General features: G+C 39.2%; 1 protein-coding gene across 1 annotated transcript in view; it reads left to right on the forward strand.

Annotated features, from left to right (window-relative positions):
- The window catches only part of slc15a1a (solute carrier family 15 member 1a), a 28,697-nt gene extending 17,484 nt beyond the window's left edge, over positions 1-11,213 (forward strand). The window contains exons 9-23 of the mRNA XM_056465340.1: positions 468-550; positions 716-802; positions 1,721-1,810; positions 2,649-2,693; positions 3,141-3,173; positions 3,878-3,966; positions 4,066-4,147; positions 5,060-5,179; positions 5,259-5,402; positions 7,613-7,659; positions 7,732-7,830; positions 8,523-8,631; positions 10,020-10,154; positions 10,376-10,483; positions 10,573-11,213. Of these exons, the coding sequence (XP_056321315.1) occupies positions 468-550; positions 716-802; positions 1,721-1,810; positions 2,649-2,693; positions 3,141-3,173; positions 3,878-3,966; positions 4,066-4,147; positions 5,060-5,179; positions 5,259-5,402; positions 7,613-7,659; positions 7,732-7,830; positions 8,523-8,631; positions 10,020-10,154; positions 10,376-10,483; positions 10,573-10,791 (1,490 nt within the window). The 3' untranslated portion in view covers positions 10,792-11,213. The remainder of the gene's footprint in view (positions 1-467; positions 551-715; positions 803-1,720; positions 1,811-2,648; positions 2,694-3,140; positions 3,174-3,877; positions 3,967-4,065; positions 4,148-5,059; positions 5,180-5,258; positions 5,403-7,612; positions 7,660-7,731; positions 7,831-8,522; positions 8,632-10,019; positions 10,155-10,375; positions 10,484-10,572) is intronic.
- The last annotated feature ends 2,613 nt before the right edge of the window (positions 11,214-13,826 follow it).

Raw genomic sequence — 13,826 nt, forward strand, 5'->3', positions numbered from 1 at the left:
AGAAGCATTTTCTAGACGAGCAAAAAAAACATGTCTTATTTTAAGAAATGAGTCAAAATGAAGAGAGTTTTTCCTTAAAACAAGCAAAATAATCTGCCAATGGGGTGAGCTAAATAATATTGTCAAAAGGAAAAACAAGATTATTTTGCTCACCCCATTGGCAGATTATTTTAATTGTTTTAGGGAAAAAAGAACTTCATTTTGACTCATTACTTCTTAAAACACGATAATATTTAATAATGATCATTAGATGATCATCATGCGGTCTTGTGAGCGAATGCGTGATGTTTGAACTAAGTCAGGATTACAAAATTAGCTTTAAGTTTACAAAACCAAGCCAGTGCAATCAGGCTTTATTAATACATAACACTGATCAATAAATTTCTCTGTTAACTCTATTGAGTCCCCCCCACCCACCCCCCACCCCATAAGGTTTTTAAATGATCGTGTGTGTGTGTGTGTTACAGTGGTGTTTATTGCTGGCAGTGGCATGTACACCAAAACTGCTCCAGAGGGAAACATTATGGGCTCGGTGTGTAAATGCATATGGGTGAGTCCACCACGCTTCATCATTACACACACTCCAGCTCAAATATGATATTTTATTTAATTTGAGGGTAAACATTTAATGACTGATTGATTTCTCTCTCTCTCTCTCTCTCTCTCTCTCTCTCTCTCTCTCTCTCTCTCTCTCTCTCTCTCTCTCTTTCTGTAGTTTGCTCTAACTAACCGTTTCAGACATAGAAGCGATGTTTATCCAAAGAGGGAGCACTGGATGGACTGGGCGGAGGAGAGATATGACGTACGTACAAATGTCTGCCACAAAAACACACACACACACACACACACACACACACACACACACACACACGCACACACACACACACACACACGCACACACACACACACACTTGCTTATGCAAATGAGTATACATATCATAATACACATCGACGAATTCAACTAATACACACTATCTGATACAACTAATAACAACCAAGACTAACAAATAGAGTTAAAAAAATATTAATTAATTACATTTTAAGTGAAAACTCATGTACGCACAATTTTTTGCGAAATACTATCAACCTGAAGAGAGAGTTTACTCCAAAATAAAAATGTATTCACTAATTAATCTTTAGTGATTTCAAACCTTTATGAGTTTCTTTCCTCTGTTGAACACGAAAGAAGATATTTTGAAGAATGCTGAAAACCGGTAACCATTGACTTCCATTGTAGAAAAAACAAACACTATGGAAGTCAATGGTGGGCGACATGGTGGCTCAGTGGTTAGCACTGTGACCTCACAGCAAGAAGGTTGCTGGTTCGAGCCCCGGCTGGGTCAGTGGTCATTTCTGTGTGGAGTTTGCATGTTCTCCCTGTGTTGGTGTGGGTTTCCTCCGGGTGCTCCGGTTTCCCCCACAGTCCAAACACATGCGCTATAGGGGAACTGATGAACTAAATTGGCTGTAGTGTATGAGTGTGTGGGTGTTTCCCAGTACTGGGTTGCAGCTTGAAGGGCATCCGCTGTAAAAACATCTGCTGGATACGTTGGCAGTTCATTCCACTGTGGCGACCACTGATAAATAAGCAACTAAGCTGAAGGATAATGAATGAATGGAAGTCAATGGTTACAGGTTTGCATCTTTGGTTTGTGTGTGTCCATCTAAACGCAGACACATTCATTATTTTACAGTGTGTGTGTGTGTGTGTGTTCTGCAGAAACTCCTCATTGCACAGATAAAGATGGTGCTGAAGGTGTTGTTCCTCTACATCCCCCTGCCCATGTTTTGGACCCTGTTTGACCAGAAGGTAAATAATTTTACATAGAAACCTTCCTAAAAGTGAACGCACACCAGATTTAATAGTAATTTGATTATTAATGATTAATCTCATGTGATGATTGAAAGTGGTTTAATTAAGAGTGTATTTAAATGAGTTTTTTCTTAGCCACATATTTTAAATATTATGTCAAAACAAGCAAACCCTAGTTGTAAACATGTACATTTTTAACATTACTTTCTGGTTTAAGCTTTATAAGGGGAGCTATTATGCAAAAATCACTTCTATAAGTGGTTTAACCCCAGGTGTGTGTCAGCAGTGTGTGAATATCTCCAGCCTCTAATGATAAACATGAATTAATTGTGTTTGTTCTAATCAGACTTGATAGAAACAGTCTGCAGAGAAACACTTTGATTGACATTCTCCCTTTATATGATGTCATGAGAGGGGGAAAGCCCCGCCCACTAGTGACCATCTCTCCCTCATTAGCATAGAACATAAGTATTGTATTTGAATCTGTCCCTATGCTGGCACACAGGTATTTATAGCTCCGCCCTCTTCTAAAAGGAGCACAGTCTCATTTACATTTAAAGCGACAGTCACCAAAACACCACAATTAGGATCAAAGCATAAAACAGTCAGTTTCAGAGAGCTGGAGAACATTATCTGTGGGGTATTTTGAGCTCAAACTTCACATGCACACTCTAGAGACAGCAGAGACGCACTTTACATCTTGTATAAAGGAGCAGAATAGGTCTCCATTAAGTTAAATATGTTTAAATATGTATAAGCAGATCTCTGATAGACACTGCGGTCTGCTGTTTGTGTCAGGGGTTTATTATAATGCTTTGTGTCTGTTGTGTTTCAGGGCTCCCGCTGGACTCTTCAAGCCACCACCATGACTGGAGACTTTGTACGTGTTCTCATTTTATTAAATCGCTCTAAAGAGAAAAGTTTGTGTCTGTAGAACTAAAGGGATAGTTCACTCAACAGTTTTAATTCTGTCATTGTTTACAGTTCTCTCAAACCTTTTTCTTTCATCTTTCATCAACACAAAAGAAGATATTATGAAGAATGTTGGAAACCTGCAACCATTGACTTCCATAGTGTTTGTTTTCCCTACTATGGATGTCAATGGTTACAGTTGTTCAGCTTTTTTCAAATTATCTTCTTTTGTGTTCGACACAGGAAAGAAACTCAGGTTTCTAACCACTTGAGGGAGTAAATAGTGAGTAAATATCAGTCTTTGAGTGAACTGTCCCTTTAATATGTAAAGTCTCTCTGAGTAAGAATGTGAAGCATCTTTTTTGATGAAACAGCATGTGTTTCTTAACAGTGATGTCATTTCCTTTGTCTGTAGGGAGGGTTCGTCCTGCAGCCAGACCAAATGCAGGTGAGTTTATTCCTGTCTTTACTGTTTTTACCGTTACTTTTGTCTTATAACTGTGTAAAAAGTGTGTGTGTGCGTGCGCGTGCATGCGTGTGTGTGTGTTAGTGAGGAGATTTGTGTGTGATTCTAGTATTCCGGGTACATTTTGCATCTCCAAGATTAACCTTTTATTTTCCAAAACAACAACTTTAATGAAACAGTTTAAAATAATAATAATAAAATATTAATAATAATAATAATAATAATATATCAAGTAATGTCTAAAAATAATATTTAAAGACTCTGAGTTACTGCATGAGTTACCTGAATTATATATTCAGCTTCAATTATATATATATATATATATATATATATAAATTAAATTAAAGTTAAATAAACATTAGCATTAAACATCTATTTAATATATTTTTGGTCATTTCCAATATTAAAGAAACACATTTAGTTCTTGCCAACTCCTAAATTGAACTAAATTGGCCGTAGTGTATGAGTGTGTGTGAATGAGTGTGTATGGGTGTTCCCCAGTACTGGGTTGCAGCTGGAAGGGCATCCGCTGTGTAAAACATATGCTGGATAAGTTGGCGGTTCATTCCGCTGTGGCGACCCCTGATGAATAAAGGGACTAAGCCAAAAGCAAACGAATGAAAATCTTTTGTTACAACATGCATAAAAATAACTGAATCAAACTGAAATCCCTCTTTCTCCATCAGACGGTGAACCCTATCCTCATTCTGACCCTGGTGCCCATCATGGACAGGATTATTTTCCCTCTCATAAAAAAGTGTGGCCTCAATTTCAGGTATGAGATGCTGTGACATATGAGTTGATGAATATATTATAATATATATATAAAACTTCAGTGAGAGCGATGCTGATGTGAGTCTGTTTTCTGCTTCAGCCCTTTGAAGAGAATGACGGTCGGCATGTTGTTCGCCGCCACAGCGTTTGTTGCTGCTGCTCTGGTTCAGATGGAGATCGATGTGAGTGTGAAACATGTCATTCATAAACAGATGCTTTCCACAATGCACCTTGATTTGTCAAATAGCATCAAAAACATGTCAAAAATAAATGTAAATAGATTTGATGTCAACACTTTGACATCCACACACACATTGATGCCCTTTTGACCAGTTTTGCCAGATATAGCTGAATTTTTCCAGGCCAAAAACTGTCCAAATCCTGCCAAAACGCACAAAAATCGGTCAAAATATTAGATTAATATTTAATTTAATTTATTTAAATCAAAATTAACCCAGTTGCGTTTCGCATTCAGAGATGCTCTTCTGCAGACCTCGGTTGTAACGAGTGCTTATTTGAGTTACTCTTGCCTTTCTATCAGCTGGAACCAGTCTGGCCATTCTCCTCTGACCTCTGGCATCAACAAGGCATTTGCGCCCACAGAACTGCCGCTCACTGGATATTTCCTCTGTGTCAGACCATTCTCTGTAAACCCTAGAGATGGTTGTGCGTGAAAATCCCAGTAGATCAGCAGTTTCTGAAATACTCAGAGCAGCCCGTCTGGCACCAACAACCATGCCACGTTCAGAGTCACTTAAATCCCCTTTCTTCCCCATTCTGATGCTCGTTTTGAACAGCAGATCGTCTTGACCATGTCTACATGCCTAAATGCATTGAGTTGTTGCCATGTGATTGGCTGATTAGACATTTAACAAACAGTTGGACAGGTGTACCTAATAAAGTGGCCGGTGAGTGTACATATTATCTCTATATGCACCAGATGCTTGCTTACAGTCACTCCACATCTCTGTAGTAGTTTACTATAGGACATTTACTATAGGACATTTACTATAGGACATTTACTATAGGACATTTTCATTCTGGAAGTGAACTGATCCTATAAAATGTAGTCTAATTATTATTTTTATCCTCAGAAAACCTTGCCAAATTTCCCATCATCCTCTGAGAGCCAGCTGAAGGTGGTGAACATGAACAGCGAGTCTCTCATAGTGACGCTGTCCTCCCAAGAGCCTCTACTGATTGGCTCATTTGAGGTACAGCACACATCCAAACACACTACTGCTGTTTCACACTGGTGTTTTACCATCGCTTCACATGTTGTTTTTTCCACAGAGCAGTCCAGATTACATTACGTTTGACCAGCAGAACATCAGCGTAGCCTTTAACACAACTCCTGTGACCAGCAAAGATTTGAGTTTAATCAAAGGGAGCCGTCAGACCCTGTTCATCCCCTCCAATCTGGGTGAGATGTATCTGGTGAGTGAGCTCTAAGCACACATGCATTTCATGGTCAATAAACAAAAGAAAGGGTTCAATTTTGGTTTTAACTCACATGAAAAATACTATAGTAATTTATGGTAAATACTATAGTGTTTTTCAAGCATGCTATAGTAAAGTGTGTTGTACTGTATTATAGTACTTATAACAGTTTATTACTGAATGCTGCAGCATAATGCAGTTTTATCTATAGTAATCTAAACTATAATACTGTAGTATACACTTATTTTTATATCCTGTATTTGTTGAAGATTACAGTACTGGGAGATTTGTTTATATTACTGTAGTTGTTGTGTTGCCAAAAAAAGTGTAAGAAATTGCAAAAGTGTAAGAAATTGCCAAGAAACTGTAGAATCACCACAACAGATTAATTTAATTACTTTACTGTACTATGGTTCAAAAACTACAAAGTCAAGATAAAGGAACAGAAAATGGCCCGTTTGTAGCATTACAATTTGATGTGCACACAGTACATTAGTGTGCAATATATTTACACTTTTTTTAACCAATCACACATATATAGAGCGCCGTCTGCTGTTAGAAACTAGCCTAGAGCGTCGTCTGCTGTTAGAAACTAGCCTAGAGCGCCGTTTGCTGTTTAAAACTAGCCTAGAGTGCCGTCTGCTGTTAGAAACTAGCCTAGAGCAACGTTTGCTGTTTAAAACTAGCATAGAGCGCTGTCTGCTGTTAAAAACTAGCCTAGAGCACCGTTTGCTGTTAGAAACTAGCCTAGAGGTTCAGTTTGCTTTTTAAAACTAGCCTAGAGCGCCGTTTGCTGTTAGAAACTAGCCTAGAGCACCATTTGCTGTTTAAAACTAGCATAGAGCGCCGTCTGCTGTTAAAAACTAGCCTAGAGCACCGTTTGCTGTTAGAAACTAGCCTAGAGGTTCAGTTTGCTTTTTAAAACTAGCCTAGAGCGCCGTTTGCTGTTAGAAACTAGCCTAGAGGTTCAGTTTGCTTTTTAAAACTAGCCTAGAGCGCCGTTTGCTGTTTAAAACTAGTCTAGAGTGCCGTCTGCTGTTAAAAACTAGCCTAGAGGTTCAGTTTGCTGTTTAAATCTAGCCTAGAGCGCCGTCTGCTGTTTAAAACTAGCCTAAAGCGCCTTTTGCTGTTTAAAACTAGCCTAGAGCACCGTCTGCTGTTAGAAACTAGCCTAGAGCGCCTTTTGCTGTTTAAAACTAGCCTAGAGCGCCGTCTGCTGTTAGAAACTAGCCTAGAGCGCCTTTTGCTGTTTAAAACTAGCCTAGAGCGCCGTCTGCTGTTAGAAACTAGCCTAGAGCGCCTTTTGCTGTTTAAAACTAGCCTAGAGCGCCGTCTGCTGTTAGAAACTAGCCTAGAGCGCCTTTTGCTGTTAGAAACTAGCCTAGAGTGCCGTCTGCTGTTAGAAACTAGGCTAGAGCGCCTTTTGCTGTTAGAAACTAGCCTAGAGCACCGTTTGCTGTTAGAAACTAGCCTAGAGGTTCAGTTTGCTTTTTAAAACTAGCCTAGAGCGCCGTCTGCTGTTAAAAACTAGCCTAGAGCGCCGTTTGCTGTTTAAAACTAGCCTAGAGCGCCATCTGCTGTCAGAAACTAGCCTAGAGCGCCGTCTGCTGTTAGAAACTAGCCTAGAGCGCCGTCTGCTGTTAGAAACTAGCCTAGAGCGCCGTTTGCTTTTTAAAACTAGCCTAGAGCGCCATCTGCTGTTAGAAACTAGCCTAGAGCGCCGTCTGCTGTTAGAAACTAGCCTAGAGCGCCGTCTGCTGTTAGAAACTAGCCTAGAGCACCGTCTGCTGTTAGAAACTAGCCTAAAGTGCCGTTTGCTGTTTAAAACTAGCCTAGAGCACCGTCTGCTGTTAAAAACTAGCCTAGAGCGCCGTCTGCTGTTAGAAACTAGCCTAGAGCGCCTTTTGCTGTTTAAAACTAGCCTAGAGCGCCGTCTGCTGTTAGAAACTAGCCTAGAGCGGCTTTTGCTGTTTAAAACTAGCCTAGAGTGCCGTCTGCTGTTAGAAACTAGGCTAGAGCGCCTTCTGCTGTTAGAAACTAGCCTAGAGCACGTCTACTCTTAAAAACTAGCCTAGAGCGCCATCTGCTGTTAAAAACGAAGCATAGAATTTATTGAAAGGGTTGCAATACACTCCAAAAAACCTCAAGAGTCAATTCACTCATCAAAATACATAGATTTATAAACTGACCCTGACATTTCCCTCCAGAAAGAAGACATCAAGTCTAAACCAAAGGAAGGAAAGAATGCTGTCAGGTCAGTGGGTGTTACAGTATTTTAAGCGCTCTGTAAAACCAAGCTTTCTCTGAACGATGTGCTGTACCACAGGTTTGTGAACGGCTGGAATGCATATCTGAACATCACGAACCTAGAGTCCAGCCTTCAGCCTGCAGAAACGTCAAACTACACGCTGGTTTCTCAGGGCACGTGAGTCAATGTCTTCAGATTCATCTCTGAGGTTTAATCAAATATTATTCTAACATGCATCACTCTGGGAAATTATGAAAGAAAGTAAGTCAGTTTGAAATTGGTTTTGACCCTGCTCAGTGTGTATTTACATTCCTGGACTGACATGATTGTTTGGACACCCTTTATGTAGTACATACTCGAGTAGCAGGCGATTTCGGACGCAGCCTTTTTGTTTAATTGTTGAAAATCTTATCACGGCTAGAATAAAATCAGGTTTTATTTTTTTTAAAGCCATTATTAGAAATGAGTTATTAAAACTATTATGTTTAGAAATGCACTTGTCGGTGCCAGTGGTGTAGTGGTTAGTGCGTCAACACATGTACTCTGGTGCTTACGGCGACCTGAGTTCGATTCCCACCTTGCAGTCCTATGCCATTCCTTCCTCTCTCTGCTTTCCTGTCCATTAAAGGTGAAAACCCCGAAAAAAATATTATTAATGTGCTGAAAAAATCTTTCTGTTAAACAGAAATTGAGGAAAAATATAAAAGAATTAAGATTGAACAGGAGGACTATTAATTCTGACTTCAGCTGTGTGTAGCACCATAATCCTGGAGAAACATTGTCTTATTTTTCTGTGCTCTGCTATATATGATTGAAATCTCAATAATTCATGGTGTTTTCTAATGTTTTGTTGCTGTTTATCTTCTCAGGCGTAAGTTCACGCTCACCGATGGTAATCAGTTGTGTGAGTTTTCACGGAAGTTTGGCTTCGGTTCCTCCTACACTTTCCTGATCCCCAGCAATCTGTTCTCCACTGATGTGAGTGCTTCAGTAGAGCTTTATTATTATTCATTCATTCATTTACCTTCGGCTTAGTCCATTTATTTATCAGGGGTCGCCACAGCGGAATGAACCGCCAACTTATCCAGCATATGTTTTACACAGCGGATGTCCTTCCAGCTGCAACCCAGTACTGGGAAACACCCATGCACACTCATTCACACACTCATACACTACGGCCAATTTAGTTCATCAATTCCCCTATAGCGCATGTGTTTGGACTGTGGGGGAATCCGGAGCACCCGGAGGAAACCCACGCCAACACGGGGAGAACATGCAAACTCCACACAGAAACGCCAACTGACCCAGCTGGGACTCGAACCAGCGACCTTCTTGCTGTGAGGTGACAGTGCTAACCACTGAGCCACCATATTGCCCTATTATTATTATTATTAAGTTTTGAGTTTTCTGGTTTATATACAGTGTTCATCATAAATGAGCGCACCTCTCACAGAGCTCTCTTTTTATATTCCTTTAATTTCCTACAGGACGCTTTACAGTAATAGATTTGCACAGATACATTAGAATAGTCAGTACCGAAGACATAACAAATGAACTAATCAAGCAAAAAAATCTGAAGATCACAGAACAAAAAATGAGTACACCCAAATTAATATGTCAGGGATAAATATTAGATTTAAAAAAAAAAATATATATATATATATATAGGCGCAGTAGGTAGTGCCGTCCCCTCACACCAAGAAGGTTACTGGTTCGAGCCTTGGCTGGGTCAGTTGCCGTTTCTGTGTGGAGTTTGCATGTTCTCCCTGCGTTCGTGTGGGTTTCCTCTGGGTGCTCCGGTTTCCCCCACAGTCCATAGATATGTGGTACAGGTGAATTGGGAAGGCTAAATTGTCCGTAGTGTATGTGTGTGAGTGAGTGTGTATGGATGTTTCCCAGAGATGGGTTGCAGCTGGAAGGGCATCCGCCATGTAAAACATGTGCTGGATAAGTTGGCGGTTCATTCCGCTGTGGCAACCCCGGATTAATAAAGGGACTAAGCTGAAAAGAAAATGAATGAATGAACATATATATTTATCTATAACTGGTTTGTATTTTAATATATGATGTTTCTATTCCTAAAGATGTTCTGTGTTTTGTTTAAATGCACCAAATGTTTTTGTTTTGTATTCACTAAAATATTCATTTTCAAAAGAGGGTGGGCTCATTTATTGTTTATTTTGTAATACATTTGCAATACACTGAAACTATAATGCCTTAATCATTATTTATTGCCAAACGCCACTCTGAGGAAAAATACATGTTTTTCCTATAAATAAATACATACTAAATGTGTGTGTGTGTGTGTGTGTGTGTGTGTGTGTGTGTGTGTGTGTGTGTGTGTGTGTGTGTGTGTGTGTGTGCAGTGTGAGTCTATAAAGGAGATTGAAGACATGCAGCCCAACTCAGTGCACATGGCTCTCCAGATTCCTCAGTATTTCCTCATCACTACAGGAGAGGTCATGTTCTCCGTCACCGGCCTGCAGTTCTCCTATTCACAGGTAGAGCCTGCACTGCAGAAAACATGCTTTTCACACTTTGGGTTTTTGTTTTGTTTCTAGTATTTCTACTTGTAGGTATTTATTATTCAATGTCCTGGGGGTCTCACACTCATTGGTAAAATCTGCCCCTGTCCACTGAACCCGCCCAGTGTGAATGAGGCATGCATCTTCAAACAATCTCTGAGTTGTGTCTTCAAGCATCCGTTCTTCTGTGTGTTTAGGCTCCCAAAAACATGAAGTCGGTACTGCAGGCCGGCTGGCTGTGCACCAATGCAGTGGGAAACATCATCGTGCTGATCGTGGCGGAGCTGGGGAAACTTCCCAAACAGGTGCAGTGCAGCACACTCAAGCATTGTGGGCCTGTTTACACCTGCGTATATATAATATGCATGCCTTTAATCTCTGTTTCGTCACACAGTGGGCAGAGTATGTGCTGTTTGCGTCGCTGCTAGTAGCTGTTAGCATCATCTTCTCCATCATGGCGTATTTCTACACCTACATCGACCCAGCGGAGATTGAAGCCCAGATCCTGAAAGAGCAAGAGATTGATACAGACGACAAGAAGAAGAAGACGAAAGAGACTCTAGAAATGGAGGAAAAGGATAACAAGCAGGAAATCAAACAAACCAAGATTTAAGACTGTAAGATTGACGTTACGTTATATGCTACCGTGCTAAAATCTTCCCTTTAGTTCCGTATTTATTAAAACAGGCTTGAAAGACTGTGAACAGACATGTACTGTATGTTTATGATTGATTTGCAGCCGTTGTTGATAACTTTAGATGATTATTGATAAGAGCCAATTGAGTCGACTAGCATATGTAGCATTAAACAGGTAATGTGTATAAAACTTTTGGATTATGATGTAGATGGACTTTAGTGAGTGTTTTTGTGTGAGGTTTGAAGCTGATAATCAATGAACGATGATACAGTGGTCTGTTTATGGTATTAATGTTATGTGTACACAACAACAGTATGTCAAAATAGCCAAGTTTACTTTAGTTTTTTTGTAGTTTTAAGTATGGATGACCATGTTTGTCAAATAAACTGTTAATACAATCACTTTTGGTCTTGTGGTCTGTACCCTGCGGGCACACAACATCATAAGATGTTACTATTAGGTTAGATTTAGGTGGTGATGTCATGTCACCAAAATTCAGTATACGTTATTTTGACATCCAATTACGACAACAAATGACGTTGATATTTGGTTGATTTTAGGTTGCGTTAGAAAGTGACCAAAATCCAACGTTGAGCCAACATCTTAAGCCAACGTTATATTGACGTCAAATACTGACATTTAATTGTAAGGTATGGCAACCAAAATCCGACGTCTGATAGTGGTAACATCCATACCAGTGTTGGGGAAAGTTACTTTTAAAAGTAGTGCATTAATACTGAGTTACTCCCCTTAATAAATAACGAATTACTTTTCTTAGTTATTATTTATGAAAAGTAATGCATTATATCCGGAGACCCGGCCCATTGACTTGTGTCCTCAGTAGCGGACGTTGCGTTTTCATTAATTTTCTTTGAATATTTTGAGCTACTCTGTCGAGTCCTGTCGTACTGTTCAGAGGACATCCTGGGCTTTGTAGTGATATGTCATTTGATTGGCTGGCATGCTAGGAACCACTTCTAAAGCAGATCGCACACCGGAAGTGCCGCTCGGCGCCGCGACACGGCGCGCACATGACAGTTAAAAGTATCACACACCAGACCCGGACATTCCCATGATATTTAACATGAAACTAATCAGAAAGCGCTCTGTGGTGCGGCAGAGAAATGAACAGTGTCCTGAGTCGTGGCTGGGCGCCGCGACTTGCGGCGCCGGTGTGTGTACCATGATAGAAACCTATATTTAGGATTCTGAAATGTATGGCGATCTGCTTTACACTGCATCCAAAATGGCTGACATACAAACAAGCACATTTTATGGGAAGGAGAGAGGCATGTAAAATTTTGCTTTGTAAATGTTTTTTTTTTTAACTATTATTAATACATATATATTTGTTTATTAAAGTGTCAGGAACAACACATTTAGCTTTCAAAGCTGTTAACTTGTTTGTGTTTCAAAATATCATCCTTTTTTAAATATCATCACTTTTTTAGTGGACACCAGGACCATCTTAATGTAAATAATGACTGCATGTTGTAGGAGGCAGAACTGAAGCAGAGAGGATTCTTTATAAGATAGTTGAGGGAGACTCTGACTTAGAGTCTGACAATCAGACAATTAGAGAATGACAATCAGTTTTAAATCACTTTTATGTTAAATTAATTATGGATTAACATCACTTCTTTTTTGTTTAGTTTTTTTTTTTTGTTTGGCTCTCTTTCAGACTAAACTGTTTCAGGAAGTTCAATACAAAAGGAAAAAATGGCTTTTGTTTTGTTTTTGTTACATTAATATTGGATTATTATCCCTTTACAGCCATAACCTGTTCAGTTCTGTTGTCTCAGTGGTGATCGTTTTGAACTAAAATGGTCCTGTGGTCCACTACAGTGGACATGCTGTAAAATTAAAAACTAAATGTAAAAACTCTGAATAGAATTTTTTTAACCCAAAGGATGAAGGAAATCACAGAAAAAAAAGAAAAGAAAAGAATGTTCTTCCTGTCTCTGGAGGATATTACTTTTGAGTTACTTTTGCATTACTTCTGCTATCCTGGCTGAGGTTTGATCTCTTTCTGAACTTGCAGGTGTTTTTTCACCTGTTTTATAGAGAAGCTCTGCATTTAACAACCACCGATATAACCTAAACTTTCATTTTCCTTTAAAAATTGTAGGATAAAATTATATTTTGAGAACTTTCTGAGCCCAGAGCTATACATGCTGTATGCCTATAAACAGATTAATGACAGCATGTAATGTGTTTGCTACTTTTGTACGTTTTGTGTTAATAGTTAAGTAAATCCACTGTACATTGAGATAAAAACTGCAATAAAGCCTAAGAGTACTAACATGAAATCATTTATATTAAGGCAAAAACAGATTTTTAACCTTTAAAATGTTTAAGAACATAATTTCGATCCCCAAAATAAATCTTTGAGCTTTATACATTCAATAAATAGCTTCACATGGTCTTAACAAATGTGTAAATCGTTTCCCAATAGAGAAAAAAAAATCTCACCATACAGTGGTCCCTCATTAATCATGGGAGTTACGATCTAGAAATAGCCCGCTATAGGTGAAATTAAAGTAGTCAGCTTTATTTTTTTTACAATTATAGATGTTTTAAGGCTGTAAAACCCCTCACTACACTATACACTTCTCTCAGACAGGCATTAACATATTCACTCTTTTCTCTCTTGTATAAACTTTTTCTGCGATGGTTAGCATCTTCCTCTGCCTTTTGGGTGCTACCGCAGGTGTCTGATGGTGCAGAATGTTTTGTCGACATTACAGGGTTTGTTTGGGAGAAAACCTGCAAATGTACAGTAGAGTACAGCACTTCAGAGTCATACTGCTATAGCGAGCAAGGATTTATGAACGCATTCTGTACTGTACAGTGTCAAGTGTCAAACAGCCGACTGTTCCCGCGCAGCACACTCTCTCATTGACTGTGCGATTCAACCTAAGGTCATTTGTATTCCGAAATATATTTTTTAAAAGCCAATTACGCAAGGTAAAAAGTAACTTGCATAACATTTTTTCAATCAAAATAATTGT

The sequence above is a fragment of the Danio aesculapii genome, chromosome 9 (genome assembly GCF_903798145.1).
Source record: "Danio aesculapii chromosome 9, fDanAes4.1, whole genome shotgun sequence".
In the NCBI taxonomy this organism is placed as follows: domain Eukaryota; kingdom Metazoa; phylum Chordata; class Actinopteri; order Cypriniformes; family Danionidae; genus Danio; species Danio aesculapii.